A 17,796-nucleotide genomic window follows, 5' to 3' on the forward strand; every position below is an offset into this window, starting at 1 on the left:
CTGACAAACCATATTAGATAAAGACTATACCTGTAGTCCCCCCCTTCCTGCATGGCTTCACCAGTATGGGACTAATAAACGCAGGGTAACAGTCAGAGGAGTCTCTGAATTAGCGTTTTGACCCCAAAGTGAAGGTTAAAAATGCAAACATGAAACTTCCTGCCAGGTCCATCTACGGGATATGGCAATCGCAACTTCTCAGGCCTTTCCGGCAGGCTCGGAAAAACACCTCGAATATATTGACATTACCGGATGTTAGAATTTTATACAAAATGGAGTCGGTTTCCATTAAAATAAGTATCGGCCAGACAGCCTTGTAAGTTGCTTCTGTGTTATAATTAACTTTAATAATCGAAGTCTAGCATACATCTTAACAGATCGTAAAAGTGTTGTATTTATATCAAGTTTCATAAAAAGGGGGGTTGTCATGGACGCCTAGGTAATACATTCGAGGTGTTTTTCTGAGCCTCTCGGAAAGGCCCGAGAAGACGCGATTGCGGGATATGGTACTGAGGTGACTGTCAAAGCCCGTGGGCCTCTTGTTAATTTGACCAAAATGTCTATTGCAGGATTTTTATTTGTAATAATGAGATTCGTTGTGCGAAAATTTTAAGTGTTTGTGCGAATAAACACTTCTTAGCCTCCATGAATTGTAATTTGATAGCGACAGATTTTCTTAAATGGTCGGGTTCGTTGTACGAAAGAAAAGCAAGACTGTCGTCTGAACTGTGAGGAGGCCTTGCAAAGCTAAAATGTCGTCCTGTTGAACTTGTGAATTACAAAAACATTTCATGGTAGAGGCAAATGTTGTCTTGACAACCAAACATTGCATGCTGATCACTATGGCAGTCTTTGAGTTTGCTGGGATTATTCATGGTGATTTTCACTCAGACAAAAACGCATGAACTGTACAGTATAGACCAATCCACACTTTACAAAAGTTATGTCCCTTGGCCGCCATCTTTGGGGAAAATCCCATATATTTCTCACAGTAGCCTTTGTAGTTTCAGGCACGTAGCATCGTTTTTGAAAGGGGGGGGGGGGGGCCAGACTCATCCAAAAAATCTTGACAAGCAAAAAAAAAAAAAAAAAAAAGTTTTCCAAAATCTTCAAAATCCTAATCCGGGGGGGGGGGGAGGCTGGCGTACTATATACCTTCAATTTTACTACTCATTTTCTTATTTTCATATCAATTTTTTACATACTCCCAAAAAAGTGGGGGGGGCCAACTCCATGATAATTCCATTTATTATATGTAAATTTTAAAAAATTTGTTGCTGCGAGAAAAAGTGGGGGGGGGGGGGGGGGGGGGCAGGCCCCCCCTGATGCTACGTGCCTGAGTTTAGAAGGTTGTAACTTCGTCATTTGACATTAGAAATCTGTTTCCGCTGTGAATTTGGATTGCCCCAAGTTGGGGCAACCCACACATCGACGGAATAAATTAAATTCCGAGAGATTTCTTCACAGGGCGCCCAAATATTTGGTTGCATAAAGAAGGGAAAAGTTGTGTTTTTCCCTTTTGACCTTTGGGTTGACCCCGCAAAGGGGAACAACTTTTGCAAAGTGTGGATTGGACTATAACGTTAGGTTGCAAAACACAGTTTTATATATGTAACGTGTTATAAGGACTTTTTTCGACGAAGGACAAGCCCTAAAAGCTATCTATATATCAATAGAAAGTTAAAATTGTGAATTTTGTAAATATTTAAGAATAATGCACATGTAACTTAATGCTAGAATTCATGCTAGAATTTATTTGGCATTAAAAACATGAGGAAAATAGACAAAAGGATGCCTCTAAATGCAGTACACCCATGCATTTTAGGCTCCCCCTGAAAACATGAGAATGGAAAAAATCAGCCATTTTTATTTCTGTGCATTTTCAAGAGCATGTTTGATGTCACTGACAGAATATTAATTAAGCACATTGAAGGGATTAGAACATGTTTGATGTCACTGATAGAAGAATATTAATTATACACATTGAAGGGATTAGAACATGTTTGATGTCACTGATAGAAGAATATTAATTATACACATTGAAGGGATTAGAACATGTTTGATGTCACTGATAGAAGAATATTAATTATACACATTGAAGGGATTAGAACATGTTTGATGTCACTGACAGGATATTAATAATACACATTGAAGGGATTAAAACATGTTTGATGTCACTGACAGAATATTAATTAAGCACATTGAAGGGATTAGAACATGTTTGATGTCACTGACAGAATATTAATTAAGCACATTGAAGGGATTAGAACATGTTTGATGTCACTGACAGAATATTAATTATACACATTGAAGGGATTAGAACATGTTTGATGTCACTGACAGAAGAATATTAATTATACACATTGAAGGGATTAGAACATGTTTGATGTCACTGATAGAATATTAATTATACACATTGAAGGGATCAAAACATGTTTGATGTCACTGATAGAATATTAATTATACACATTGAAGGGATTAAAACATGTTTGATGTCACTGACAGAATATTAATTAAGCACATTGAAGGGATTAGAACATGTTTGATGTCACTGACAGAATATTAATTATACACATTGAAGGGATTAGAACATGTTTGATGTCACTGACAGAAGAATATTAATTATACACATTGAAGGGATTAGAACATGTTTGATGTCACTGATAGAATATTAATTATACACATTGAAGGGATTAAAACATGTTTGATGTCACTGACAGAATATTAATTATACACATTGAAGGGATTAAAACATGTTTGATGTCACTGACAGAATATTTCGCTCATATAAGCAGTTATAACATTACCATGCAGTGCTAATAAAAAGTTTATTTGAATTTTTGTACAGGTTTGTGCCCATTGAACAGTGGAAGGTCTTTTCTCTACCACCAGTGTCCATCATTTACTGTGACAGGTGTGATCCCAATCTAAAGACCTGCGAACAAGAAGAGAATTAAGCTGGTTTGATTTTGATCAAAAAGTAAAAGCTACTAGAAGAATGAAATTAATCACTATAAATTTTGTACTATAATGTGCAATTGAAAATAGTAGAATGTAGATTTAATTTATTTCCTTTGTATAGATACTTTAAATGTAAGACTTTAAACTAAAGTGGATTTTGTATAGACAAGTAGGTACCAGAAAGTAGAAATGGATCTAACTGTTTATGGTTAAAATCACATTCATTATCTAACTGTTTTATTTGTCAAGCATAAATTTAAGCAAGTTCTATGGGTTTTCTTATTTTTATATAAAACCCATATTTTTACAGGAAGGAACATTAAATTTTGGTGATGCTGATCTCTTTTGATGGAGTCCATCGATATGAACTGGATTTTAATTCAGGTGAGTCCGTGACATTTATAATTTTCAAGTTTAAATCCTGAATGAGATTATATATACTTAAAGCAAATATTGGTTGTATGTTGGTTATCGCGCTGATTGAATTTTGTTTCAAGACCAATAGTAAGATTTAGTTGATAATTATTTTTAATGACATTGCAATGGTTACCGCATGCGCTTATCGTTTGACGGTTGCATTATTATAAACATAAAAACATATGGTTATGTAAAAAATTCTGAAGCATTTGCCTTTCTCCAAAGTAAATATAAGTAGGAAACAGCAATATTAAAATGTTCATCGGGATATGAACTTGGTTGGTCACATGATCAAGCTTCGTTATTTTTCTGGAATTTTCAGCCCTTTTGATCTTAGAATTTTGGCCCCATGTTGAATAGAGTAATGAACAGTTTGTAAGCAAAATTAACTTTTATAAACTGCTGCATGGAAGTAAATGAATGTTGATAGGAATTTAGGACACAATGTGTAGATGTGCATATTACCAGGAAATTCTGCTTCCATTGTTCTTCAGGAAATTCCATCCCTTTTGATCTTACCATTTTGAACCCATGTTGAATTGAGTAATGGAGTTTTTAAGCTCAACCTCTCTTAAACAGCTTCATGAAATTAAGTGAAACTTTGTAGGCATTTAGGACACAATATGCATATTACCGATTACTGATTCCTTTATTTTTCTTGAAATTTAGGCCCTTTTGAACTTAGAATTTTTGTAGTTGTTAAAGACAAAGGAATAGATGTGCATATTTGCAGGAAGTTTTTTGCAAGTTATGCCCTAGCTAAATCAAATTATTTTGTGTATTTAATGCATACCTTGCCATTTATTATGTGTCATTGGTAATAGAACAGCGTCGGGTAAGTGAGATTCCTTACTTTTTGTTTCATTCTTTGAATATTATAAGGTGATAAAATATGGTCAAGCGTGATCAAATATATCATGAAGTCTGATAGGATATATTGGATTTGATCACCCTTACCATATTTATCAATTGATCACCTCATAATACCCAATGAATGATTCCTTAAATCTAATCTTAAAAGCATAAAGCCCAAAAAACCAAACCTCTTTCCCATGATTTTGTTTACTACATGGGAAGCCTAGGATGTTTAGGATTGCTTATTAAAAAGAAACACTTCTAAACTCCATGTACCAGTAAGGAGTTTGGGAATGGGGATTTCATTTTTTAAATTGTTGTTAAAAATTATGTTTTTAAAACTATTTGACTCTATTGGTTAAGTTTTACAGTGTTGCTTGGGTTAGCGATGAGGCCCACGGACCTCTTGTGTAATTACTCTCTCTTTTTCATATCTTGCACTATTTTCAGACACTTCAGAAGACAAATAAAATTAAAATATCCCGTGAAACTGATGGAATTAAGAAATTCTACAAGGTAAGATAATCATTAATCTTCCAGGTAAGATAATCTAATAACATGTAAAACTCTGTAACATGGATTACCATTAATTGTCTTGTTTTATTTATTTGACAGCAAAGCGATATTCAATGTAAAATACAATATTTTTTTATTATTCATTCATCATGAAATACAATTATTAATGAGAATAGAAGTACAATTTGTATATAAGTAATGTTTGTTTACATGGTACATGTAAATGCAATCAGTCTCTTAATATTAAAATAAAGACAGTTTGTTAATATAAAGTACATTGCTATTTCTCTTGTCATCTGAATCTATTGAAGGATGAAGTGAAGAATTCAGTAGAACTTTCTGAAGGATCAAGAGGTCAACTGACGGCTTGTCACATGAAGCATATAACCTGGTATGTATGACAGACAGTAAGTCATGATTTGGAATGATCTCTCGATCTTTCTCAATGTAAATATGATGATATATTTTAATGTTAAAATGTTCTCTTGGATAAAGTTGGTTGGGACATGATGTAATCTTCTGAGAATTCCTTCAGACTTCACAGGATTTAATCATGTGACCAACAAGTTTATATCCCATAGAACTATTTAACATTTTTATTCTTTCTTAAATATAGAAATGTTCCTCTATAGTATTTATACAGAGCCTGTTTAAGTGTTGTATTCACACATACATGTAGTTTGTATTTCATCTATCAATATGTAAACATTTCATATCAATGTAAAACTCACAGATTGTTTATATATGTAGGTATACACACAGTTTGTTTATATATGTAGATATACACACAGTTTGTTTATATATGTAGATATACACACAGTTTGTTTATATATGTAGATATACACACAGTTTGTTTATATATGTAGATATACACACAGTTTGTTTATATATGTAGATATACACACAGTTTGTTTATATATGTAGATATACACACAGTTTGTTTATATATGTAGATATACACACAGTTTGTTTACATGTAATACTGGATTTTCTTCACTTTACCTGTGATCAACTCAGCCACAAAGAGGTTGTCTCTGGTGTCCACACATAGACCCGATGGAGCCTGTAAATGACAGTTGTCAATGTAGCGGAGGAACTGTCCGTCCTGATCCAGGATGTCGATGCGGTAGTTGTCACAGTCTGCTGACAGGATCCGACCCTGGCTGTCTGTTGTGATGCCGGCTGGACTAAATGATCCCTTGGTAGTAGAGGGAGGACCAGTGTAGGTAAACCGGAGTTTCCCGGCCTGATTGACCACCACTACTGCACGGGCGTCAAGGTCTGACACACAGATATCTAGGTTCCTGTTCTCACTGATGTATTTACTGAAATAGTTACCAGATGAATAGAGAGGTTGTCCTTTGTCGTCATACTGAATACTTTGTTTCTCTGTGGAGCCAGAGTAACACACAACTTTTGTTTGTTTTCTATCTTCACTCTCCATGACAACCAGGAGGTCACCAGAGGAGGTACTACAGACACCCCAAGGTCTCCACCCCTGTAGTCTGATCACTGTCTGTATCTGTGTATTCTTCACTATGTTCACAGTTCTATCATTGTTATCAGTATAAACTAGATCCCCACTCCTTGTCACTGCTATGTCCTGTGAATAGTACCCCGACTTGGTTTTGACTGACTTCACTAGTTCTCCCTTAAGGTTGTACAGTCTCATCTTGTTGTTACAACCAAGCGTCCATAGTTCTTCATCCCTCAGACAGGACACATTGACTAATCTATTAGGGTCTCCATACTCGGTGTTTATCTCCGTGATGATCCGGGGTACATCAATGAGGGGTCTGTCCGGGGGAGAGGACTCAGAACCGGGGGAATCCATGGTGTAGACTTGTTCTTCTGTTTTGATAGATGACGCTGACAGAGAACCAAACTGTTGATAAAGCTGTTCTTTGTTTATCTTCTGAGGGGTAAAACTTGGTAAGGACACGGTGAGTTTAGGAGGCAATCTTCTGAATTCAGCAATCCTGGATTTGTAGGCAGAGACACGGCTGACATCATTGGAGTCCACTAACTTCTTCAGTTCAGTAATGGTCTGTGTGATTTCATCAATGGTGCGTGTGATTTCATCTTCCTGTTTGTTGAGGACGGCCAGGTGTTTGGTGTCCATTTCATTGAGATCAGATTTCAGTTTGTGGATCCTGGTGTCTATTTCTCTGTGCAAGGCCTCTCCATGTTTGTCCATTGCTGATGTCAATTTCTGGCTGTTTTCATTCAGAGCAGCTTTCTGAACTGGGATATTAGAGGCAATCTGTTGATATTTAGGAGAAATGGATTTCTGTAACTCTTGCATTTCCCTCTGTAAAAGTTCTTTTTTGCTTTCAATATGTTTAACAATGTCAACTGGTGTATGTCCTAAATGTTCTCCAGAAATACAGAGTGCACAAATAGGAATGTCACATTGTTCACAGTGAAGTTCACATTGTTTTGTGGAATGTTTAGGACACTTAGGGTAATTTGGAGTAGATCCCCGCTGTTCAAATGGCAGCACTTTGTGTTCTTTAGATTGATCGGAGAGATGTTCCCCCACACAGGCTTTACACAGATGTATGTGACAAATGTCACAGTACATAGGGGGGCCCGGGGTCTCACAGAGACGACACCGTAACACATCCTGGGCCCAAGTCCTAGGGTACATGGTCAGACAATGAACTTGCGTGGATTCTGAAAAAATATATTTTAATGATTATATCTTAATTTACATATGTTACTGCATGTACATATTTTAAATCACTGACATTTATTTATCTTCACACATGAAATTGCTCTCTTAATCAGCTGATAATATTCAGCTCGTTTTTGTAGTTTTGAAAATACAATAAAATCATTTCCATGCACATAACATATATAACACGGATCTAAAAAATCTGATGATCCATATTTAGATCTACAAACCTTTACATTTAATAAATTTTATAATAAGGAACATAAAATGTGTTGTTGAATACTAGTAACGTTAGAAAATACAGACAGAAGGAACATTTACGATCTCAAACTGTACATACCTTAAACTTCTATCATGGCGACTCCGAGTAGGCGTTTATTTACTCTTCCTGGTCTGGTGACCTTTTTTATCACGTGATTGATTGAATGAATCAAGATAAGTTATCTAATTTTGTAATAACCGAATTCTAAGTTTCTGTCGAATAGTTTATTAAAGTCATATTTTATTTTTAAAATATGGACAGTTATTTGGGTAATGTCAAGTTCAATAACTCTGTTTGTTTTTGTAGATCATTGGTTGTCCCTCGTTGGATTACCAGGCGTACAGTGTGATATATTGACATCCGTGTCTCTGGCATCTAGAGTCTTCATACTCAGGACCAGGCTGAAGGGGATTGTTCTTAGCTGACATTTATCAACGGACATATCTTTACACTAAAACAAAGTGAATTTAAAAAGAAATTTAAAAATCTGATCTACTCCATAAATGAAAGAAAATCATCATCATCGGAACAAAAAATTTTTTTCAGAGGAATCTTTATAAAAACAACGTGTTCCCATGACATTTTGCGTGTTAACGAAATACATGTATTACAGGTGACTGTGTAAATATATTATACCTGTCAAATGAGTCACGGATTGATTAAATGTGAAGAGTTTTCAATTTGTATTAACATTGGTGACCATATAAATGAATAAAAATTATTTGCTGTTGAAGGTGGCGTTAAATGTATAGAATTAACTTTTGGACATCCAAATGAGATGTGTACATATCTGCCTCTTTGCGGAGCAATTCTTAAAGGATATCCAAATGACACCTTTAACCTCGCGTTTTCACGATTGTTTACTGAATTTCCAAGGCGTACACTTTTTAATTATTATTAAATGTCAATTCTTTTGATCTACTTCTACAAAGCTTAAGTTTATCACAAGGTCATAAGTGCATAGTTACGACGTTCACATAGCAAACAAATTCAAAAGAAGTAGTTTTTAAAAATAATCTTTTCTTTAAAATTCCAAAATATGCTTATTGTACTTTCTTTACTTTGTTTGATTTCATAAATAGCAATTTCTTAAAAAGTATATATGCATTGTATTTTACAAGAATGTGCAAAAGTATGCGTCATGAAAACCAAAGCCGACATTCTTAAAAACAAACTCGGAAAGGCTTACTAAGAAGAAAAACTACATTTAGAAATAACAAAACAACCAATATTATGATAGACTGTACGATAATGTTCTGTAAACATGAAGTCAGTCCACGACGGACAGCCTACTGATTAACACACGGACAACGTGGCGTCATCTCTGAGACCTCGGATAAAAATATATTGATGTGTTAACCTGTCACCTTGTTCAAGAAAGTCTAAGCAGAGGGTGTTGAAGAAATAAACCATAACCATCTCACTCCCACCTGTCTTTATGTACACACAACACTTGGTGTATATTGAAAATTTTAAGGAGACTAGGGAAAAGAAATTAACCAACAATAAAATATACTGAGATGAGGTTAAAGAGAAAAAAAAATACAGACTTCTAAAATATTGAATTTTAGGCGATATTACAAAATTGTTGAAATATGAAAAAAGTTAGATGCTTGACGTACGAAGAGGGATAACTCTTAAAATAATTTGATTAAAACTTCATGGGAAACACGGGTTGACCACAGTAGTAAAAACAATTAAAAATTGCGACAAAATGAATTTAAAAAAGAAGGGCATATTTTTTTCTAGTAGGAATGGCGAATGTTTAAACAGGAACTCATAGTCATTACACTATTTAAGAGGTTGTATTTGCGACGTTCGAAGTCGATTTCATAGGTAGAGTTGATTACATTTTCTTGAATTTCCGTAGAATAAGGCCTATAAAAAACTGTGTGTTTGGGGTAACACTGATGAAAAAATTAGGTAGGTAGGGTTTTTTTTTTTTTTAAATTTTATCATATTTTTTTCTGCATGAATCCTAAGAATGTTTGTTTGTGTCATATTTAAAAACGAATTTTTTAATAAAAAATAATATAAAATTCACAATTGCATAAAAACAGACATCTAAAAATGGCTACTTTTTTTTTTACATACTTAATACATAATCAGTGCATGTCTCTCTATTGTTCTCCATTTAATTGTACATGTAGTTATATATTTATAAAAATAGTGGCATCTTTATTTAAAAAATTAAAGTGCGTTATGCATTCAAAGTCAGTGATCCCAATACGAAACTCATGAAGCGTTTAAAGCTTTGACCTTATTTTCAATGTCTGATACCAATCTCTCCATCTGTTATATGTCTTATTGGTGTTTTATTCTTTCTCTCTCTCTCTCTCTCTCTCTCTCTCTCTCCCCCCCCCCCCCATATAAGAATATAATTTTGTTTACTTGTTCAAGTATAGCCTGATTAGGGTTTTCAAGTATTGTTGCGAAATAAAGAACTTTGAGACAATTACTTGTAAGGAATTAATTATCTGGCATTTCACGAAATTCTTCTATATTTTTATTTTGGCAATATATCTTCCTTTTAAATAACCTGATTGATTTAATTCTATTTACCAATTTATTAATTACTTTTTGTAATCTCCTGGCAAATATAAATGCAATTATTTTTTTTAGTCACAGTTAGTAAGACTTTTTGGTCTGTAATTTTCTAACTTATCTATCCCCTTTTATGTATAAGAGAGAGAACTTAGCGTTCTTGTGTTGGGGTTAATTAAGAAATAAGAAATCATTCTTACAGTATTATGATGTGATAATTTCGATCGGGGCGTGGTGAAATCTAATACTCCAGAAGGGCTTTATGATAGATTTGACCACGCCCCGAAATTATCATCTCATGATATTCAAAGAATGATTTCTTATTACTTATATTTATATCATATCCAATATCTACAGTTTTTAACAACATTTTAAAATCACAATTTTTTTCATGTAGCACATGCTATGTATTACTACGCGGCACAGCCAATAACGTGTTTCGGTTATGCTATAAGACACGCCCATTTTGTGTCACTCATCTTTGATGAAATTATTGGGTTATAGGCTTCACAATTGATTCGTAATGTTAACACAGACAAAGACAGGTGAAAATGTAAATATTTCGTCTTCAGTATAAATTTGGAATATAATTTCATATAAACAAATCTCTGATATTTTCCAAAACAAAATTTAACAGGTAAACCGTCTACTCCTGCAGGTGACTTATTATTTTTCATTCCATCTTCAGCTTCTGCGCATTCCTGTAATGTTGGGAAGTTTTCACATTATGTATATTATAAAATTTTCTGACAACACAGAGGTTGTATTAATTTGGACAAGATATGATTGAATTTCATTTATCGGTATAACCTTTGATGAATAAGAATTTACAGAGAAATTGCACAGCCGATTTAAAATTTCACAAATTTTTTACATTGGTTGATCCCGCACTACTGACTCGATTGATAAGATTTTTCCACTGATGTTTATTTTCGAGTCTTAAAAAGTACGATTAATGATTTTTTCTCCTTCTTCTATCCATTTGGTTCTTGTCCTTTTTGTGCTCCTTCTAATTTAATTTCATATAAAGTGTCTAATTGATTATCTAAATCTTTTTCCGTACCATATTGATATTTGAATGATGTTGATTTTCTACTTGCTCTAATTCACTCTCAATACGTTGTATTTATCGTTTCGTATTTTTGCTTTTTTCTATGCAATAACTGATACTTAAATTTTTCATTTTAAGTCACTTACAGTTTGGCAAATTCCCACTTAGTGTTTGGATTTATTTCTAGCTTAATATCATAAAAAAATTAATAAAAAAATCGTTAATCATTTTACAATATTGTGTTTAAAAAAGGACCGACGTTTTTAGCTTCCAGTATTCCTTGTTATTGGGTTCAAATGTGACCAATCGCCCACTTTAAAATGATCAGTTGGACTAGCTAGTGTTTTTAACGACTCTTCCACGTTTATTATTATACAAGCTGGCATCGTTATCTTTTTATAAACTTCACTTACATCGTCCCATTGAACTAGAATCTTTATAAACCGATTAATTTACAGCTATTCGTGAGAAAAAAAATACTGTAGTAGGAAATGTTTCATATATTTCTGCAAGGCATAGTATTTTGATGGGATGACTACAGGTCTTAAATCTACAAACCTCTAACAATTGTAAACAATTGTTTTACTTTAATGTAATAATACTCATAAGAAGAAACATCACAAAAAGATAAATTTGAAGACTTCATTTACCCTACAAAATCCATAGAATCTAGGAGCCTCCAGAGGCTTCGCCCCAGGACCACCAGTGCCACCAAAGCTTTGCCCTGGATCCACTGGCGGCCCCATGGCGCCCCCCCGGCAGACCCCCTGCCTAAAACGAGCACCTCCACTGACTTCAAATCCTGGATCTGTCCTTGCAAACCTTTAAATGTAAATTGTAAATATCGCAAAAGTCTAATTTTGAAAGCTTCATTTTAACCTCTACAAAATCTCTAGAATCCCAGAACTTTCGGAGGCTTTGCCCCCAGGACCCCTGCTTAAAACTGGATCCGCCCCTGTCTATGACATCATCAACCTCCCCCTTTCACTGTGGGGTGTTATAAATAGTAACGAAGTTGCCGATTAGCTTGCACTCTTAAGCTGAATTAGTACGTCGAATTTTGTCTACAGCCACAAGGCTATCTGTACGGATAGCTTGCTCAGCTGCTAGGTCTGCACGGCAGATTTGAATTTTTCTCCAAACATTATGGATATGCTGTTATTGCTACAATTTTTGTCACTGAAATAAACTCGCCATAGATTTCGATCGAACTTGATACATTTTACGGTATTTGCATAAAAAAAATCGAAATTAGAAATACGTTCGTTCTCTCCTTTGTACAATTCACCATCTTTTATGTAGATAGATATAAGTAATTGTGCTATTTTGCAATGTCAAAAAAAGGAAGTCAAAATGAGTGGTATTTTCAGGTATTTACAGGTGCGATTTGATGTACACACAACAGACCGGTCTGGTGCACTGGGGCTCGGTTGTCAGACACCGAAATGTATAACAATTTTTTCCCGAATAAAAAAAATACATAAATGGTCATTCAATATATGTTCTTTATTATACTTTCATGTTAAATACTGAAATCTGATTGGTTTAGACGCAGTTGATAATCCGTTCTATTACCCCCAGCGTTAGCAACACACTAAGCAACGGGAAACACAACTAATTGTTACATGCGTGTAAATCATGCGCGTACGATTTGCCGTAGAATTCATGTCATTTCTTTAAAAAAGTAGTAAAAAATTCTCCAAAACTAAGACATTTAGTGTAATAAAATAAATAGTGCCTGTTTGGGAGGATAACAGTTGAAATTGACACCCTGAGGAAACCATTGTCAACCTCCGCTTCGCGTCGGTTTATACGATATAAAATAATTTTTTAGCTAATCGGAAAGCGCGTTACAACCAGAATTAAATTATTCGGGAATCAACCGAGCCCCTGTGAAACAAGCCAGATTAAGAAATGTTTACATTCTTATCCTCAAATGTAAAAAAATGGCCGCACATCCCCATTAAAGAAAATTTCATAACACAAAAGTTGACTCTAAGGACTATTTCTCGTTATATCAAAGGAAACAGGAAGAAGTTTGGCGACTCGATTAAACACTAGTGAAAAGTCAATGGCATCCCTGTTCACGGGGAGAAGAGCTTCCGCATTTCTTTCCGGGCTAGCGATGAGGCCCATGGACCTCTTGTGGAATTACTCTCTCTTTTTCATATCTTGCACTATTTTCAGACACTTCAGAAAACAAATACATGTAAGATTAAAACTGATGGAATTAAGAAATTCCACAAGGTAAGATAATCATTAATCTTCCAGGTAAGATAATCATTTATCTTCCAGGTAAGACAATCTTATAACATTTAAAACTCTGTAACATGGTTTACTATTAATTGTCTTGTTTTATTTATTTGACAGCAAAGTGATATTCAATGTAAAATACAATATTTTTTTTATTATTCATTCATCATGAAATACAATTATTAATGAGAATAGAGGTACAATTTGTATATAAGTAATGTTTATTTACATGGTACATGTAAATGCAATCAGTCTCTTAATATTAAAATAAATACAGTTTGTTAATATAAAGTACATTGCTATTGCTCTTGTCATCTGAATCTATTGAAGGATGAAGTGAAGAATTCAGTAGAACTTTCTGAAGGGTCAAGAGGTCAACTGACGGCTTGTCACATGGAGCATATAATCTGGTATTTATGACAGACCGTAAGTCATGATTGGAATGATCTCTCGATCTTTCTCAATGTAAATATGATAATATATTTAAATGTTAAAATGTTCTCTTGGATAAAGTTGGTTGGGACATGATGTAACCTATTGAGAATTCCTTCAGACTTCACAGGATTTAATCATGTGACCAACAAGTTTATATCCCATTGAACTATATTTAACATTTTTATTCTTTCTTAAATAATAAGAAATAAACAATATTATATACATGCAATATAATTATACACAATATACATAACAGTAGTTTTATATACACACACAATACATGTACATATAAAATATACATGTAATGTGCACAATCCACAGAATGTTCCTCTATAGTATTTATACAGAGCCTGTTTAAGTGTTGTATTCACAAATACATGTAGTTTGTTTGTATTTCATCTATTAATATGTAAACAATTCATATCAATGTAACACCCTAAGTTTGTTTATATATGTAGATATACACACTGTTTGTTTTTATATGTAGATATGCACACATTTTGTTTATATATGTAGAGATACACACAGTTTGTTTATATATGTAGATATACACACAGTTTGTTTATATATGAAGGTATACACACAGTTTGTTTATATATGTAGATATACACACAGTTTGTTTATATATGTAGATATACACACAGTTTCTTTATATATGTAGGCATACACACAGTTTCTTTATATATGTAGGTATACACACAGTTTGTTTACAGGTAATACTGGATTTTCTTCACTTTACCTGTGTTGCACTCAGCCACAAAGAGGTTGTCCCTGCTGTCCACACAAAGATCCGATGGAGCCTGTAAATGACAGTTGTCAATGTAGCGGAGGAACTGTCCGTCCCGATCCAGGATGTGGATACGGTGGTTGTTGCCGTCTGCTGTCAGGATCCGACCCTGGCTGTCTGTTGTGATGCCGCATGGATCAAATGATCCCTTGGTAGTAGAGGGAGGACCAGTGTAGGTAAACCGGAGTTTCCCGGCCTGATTGACCACCACTACTGCACTGGCGTCAATGTCTGACACACAGATATCTAGGTTCCTGTTCTCACTGATGTATTTATTGTACTCACCAAATGAATAGAGAGATTGTCCTTTGTCGTCGTACTGAATACTTTGTTTCTCTGTGGAGCCAGAGTAACACACAACTTTTGTTTGTTTATTATAATCACTGTCCATGACAACCAGGAGGTCATCAGAGGAGGTACTACAGACACCGAGAGGTCTCCACCCCTGTAGTCTTATCACTGTCTTTATCTTTTTATTCTTCACTATGTTCACAGTTCTATCATCATAATCGGTATAAACTAGATCCCCACTCCTTGTCACTGCTATGTCCCATGGATCGTTCCCTGACTTGGTTTGGACTGACTTCACAAGTTCTCCTTGCAGGTTGTACAGTCTCATCTTGTTGTCCTGACCACGCGACCATAGTTCTTCATCCCTCAGACAGGACACATTGACTAATCTATTAGAGTCTCCATACTTGGTGTTTATCTGTGTGATGATCCGTGGTACATCAATGAGCGGTCTGTCCGGGGGAGAGGACTCAGCACCGGGGGAATCCATGGTGTAGACTTGTTCTTCTGTTTTAATAGATGACGCTGACAGAGAACTAAACTGTTGATAAAGCTGTTCTTTGTTGATCTTCTGAGGGGTAATACTTGGTAAGGACACTGTGAGTTTAGGAGGCAATCTTCTGAATTCAGCAATCCTGGATTTGTAGGCAGAGACACGACTGACATCATTGGAGTCCACTAACTTGTTCAGATCAGCAATGTTCTGTGTTATTTCAGAAATGGTGCGTGTGATTTCATCTTCCTGTTTGTTGAGGACGGCCAGCTGTTTGGTGTCCATTTCATTGAGATCAGATTTCAGTTTGTTGATCCTGGTGTCTATTTCTCTGTGCAAGGCCTCTCCATGTTTGTCTATTGCTGATGTCAATTTCTGGCTGTTTTCATTCAGAGCAGCTTTCTGAACTGGGATATTAGAGGCAATCTGTTGATATTTAGGATAAATGGATTTCTCTAACTCTTGTATTTCTCTCTGTAAAAGTTCTTTTTTGCGTTCAATATGTTTAACAATGTCGACTGGTTTATGTCCTAAATGTTCTCCAGAAATACAGAGTGCACAAATAGGAATGTCACATTGTTCACAGTGAAGTTCACAATGTTTTGTGGAATGTTTAGGACACTTAGGGTAATTTGTAGTAGATCCCCGCTGTTCAAATGGCAGCACTTTGTGTTCTGTGGATTGATCTGAGAGATGTTCCCCCACACAGGCTTTACACAGATGTATGTGACAAATGTCACAGTACATAGGGGGGCACGGGGTCTCACAGAGACGACACCGTAACACATCCTGGGCCCAACGCTTGTCCATGGTCAGACAATGAACTTGCGTGGATTCTGAAAAAATATATTTTAATGATTATATCTTAATTTACATATGTTACTGCATGTACATATTTCAAATCACTGACATTAATTTATATTCACACATAAATTACTCCCTTAATCAGCTGATAATATTCAGTTCGTTTTTGTAGTTTTGAAAATACAATAAAATCATTTCCATGCACTTAACATATAACACGGATCTAAAAAAATCTGATGATCCATATTTAGATCTACAAACCTTTACATTTAATAAATTTTATAAATAAGGATAATAAAATGTGTTGTTGAATACTAGTAATGTTGGAAAATACAAACAGAAGCAACATTTACGATCTCCAACTGTACAAACCTTAAACTTCTATCATGGCGACTCCGAGTAGTCGTTTATTTATACTCTTCCTGGTCTGGTGACCTTTTTTATCACGTGATTGATTGAATGAATCATGATAAATTATCTAATTTTGTAATAACCGAATTCTTTGTTTCTGTCGAATAGTTTATTAAATTCATATTATATTTTTAAATTATGGACAGTTATTTGGGCAATGTCAAGTTCAATAACTCTGTTTGTTTTTTTGTAGATCATTAGTTGTCTCTCGTTGGAGTACCAGGCGTACAGTGTGATATATTGACATCCGTGTTTCTATCTTCTAGAGTCTTCATACTCAGGACCAGGATGAAGGGGGTTGTTCTTAGCTGACCTTATCAACAGACATATCTGTACACCAAAACAAAGTGAATTTAAAAAGAAATTTAAAAATCTGATCTATTCCATCATGAAATGAAAGGAAACCATCATCATCGGAACAATTTTTTTTCAGAGGAATCTTTATTAAAATAACGTGTTCCCATGACATTTTGCGTGTTAACGAAATACATGTATTACAGGTGACTGTGTAAATATATTATACCTGTGAAATGAGTCACGGATTGATTAAATGTGAAGAGTTTTCAATTTGTATCAACATTGGTGACCATATTAATTAAATAAAAAATTATTTGCTTTTAAAATTGTGTTTTAAAATTATGTTTATGTAAAATGTATCTCCTTTCCTCGTAGTTGAAGGTGGCGTTAAATGTATAGAATTAACTTTCGGACATTCAAATGAGATGTGTACATATCTGCCTCTTTGCGGAGCAATTCTTAAAGGATATCCAAATGACACCTTTAACCTCGCGTTTTCACGATTGTTTACTGAATTTCCAAGGCGTACACTTTTTAATTATTATTAAATGTCAATTCTTTTGATCTACCTCTACAAAGCTTAAGTTTATCACAAGGTCATAAGTGCATAGTTACGACGTTCACATAGCAAACAAATTCAAAAGAAGTAGTTTTTAAAAATAATCTTTTCTTTAAAATTCCAAAATATGCTTATTGTACTTTCTTTACTTTGTTTGATTTCATAAATAGCAATTTCTTAAAA

At 34.5% G+C, this 17,796-nt stretch overlaps 1 protein-coding gene and 1 long non-coding RNA gene across 2 annotated transcripts; one reads left to right on the forward strand and one right to left on the reverse strand.

The window, feature by feature from the left end:
- The first annotated feature begins 799 nt into the window (after positions 1–799).
- Positions 800–8,394, forward strand: LOC128165062 (uncharacterized). The gene is made up of 6 exons (XR_008241019.1): positions 800–876; positions 2,849–2,961; positions 3,272–3,345; positions 4,684–4,749; positions 5,061–5,140; positions 7,995–8,394. It is a non-coding gene; the product is annotated as an uncharacterized LOC128165062 (long non-coding RNA).
- On the reverse strand, positions 4,820–16,782 carry LOC128165059 (tripartite motif-containing protein 3-like). The gene is made up of 4 exons (XM_052829263.1): positions 16,719–16,782; positions 14,722–16,378; positions 11,820–11,833; positions 4,820–6,600 (listed from the first exon to the last, which is right to left on the reverse strand). Exons 2-4 carry the CDS (start codon positions 16,350–16,352, stop codon positions 5,720–5,722), a joined length of 2,526 nt encoding a protein of 841 aa, XP_052685223.1. The 5' UTR covers positions 16,353–16,378; positions 16,719–16,782; the 3' UTR covers positions 4,820–5,719.
- Positions 16,783–17,796: the final 1,014 nt, after the last annotated feature.

This window comes from Crassostrea angulata, chromosome 10 (genome assembly GCF_025612915.1).
Source record: "Crassostrea angulata isolate pt1a10 chromosome 10, ASM2561291v2, whole genome shotgun sequence".
In the NCBI taxonomy this organism is placed as follows: domain Eukaryota; kingdom Metazoa; phylum Mollusca; class Bivalvia; order Ostreida; family Ostreidae; genus Magallana; species Magallana angulata.

What these genes read in the sequence shown, in the direction of transcription:
- LOC128165059 (XM_052829263.1), bottom strand. Translation starts at nt 16,352, where the DNA reads ATGGACAAGCGTTGGGCCCAGGATGTGTTACGGTGTCGTCTCTGTGAG.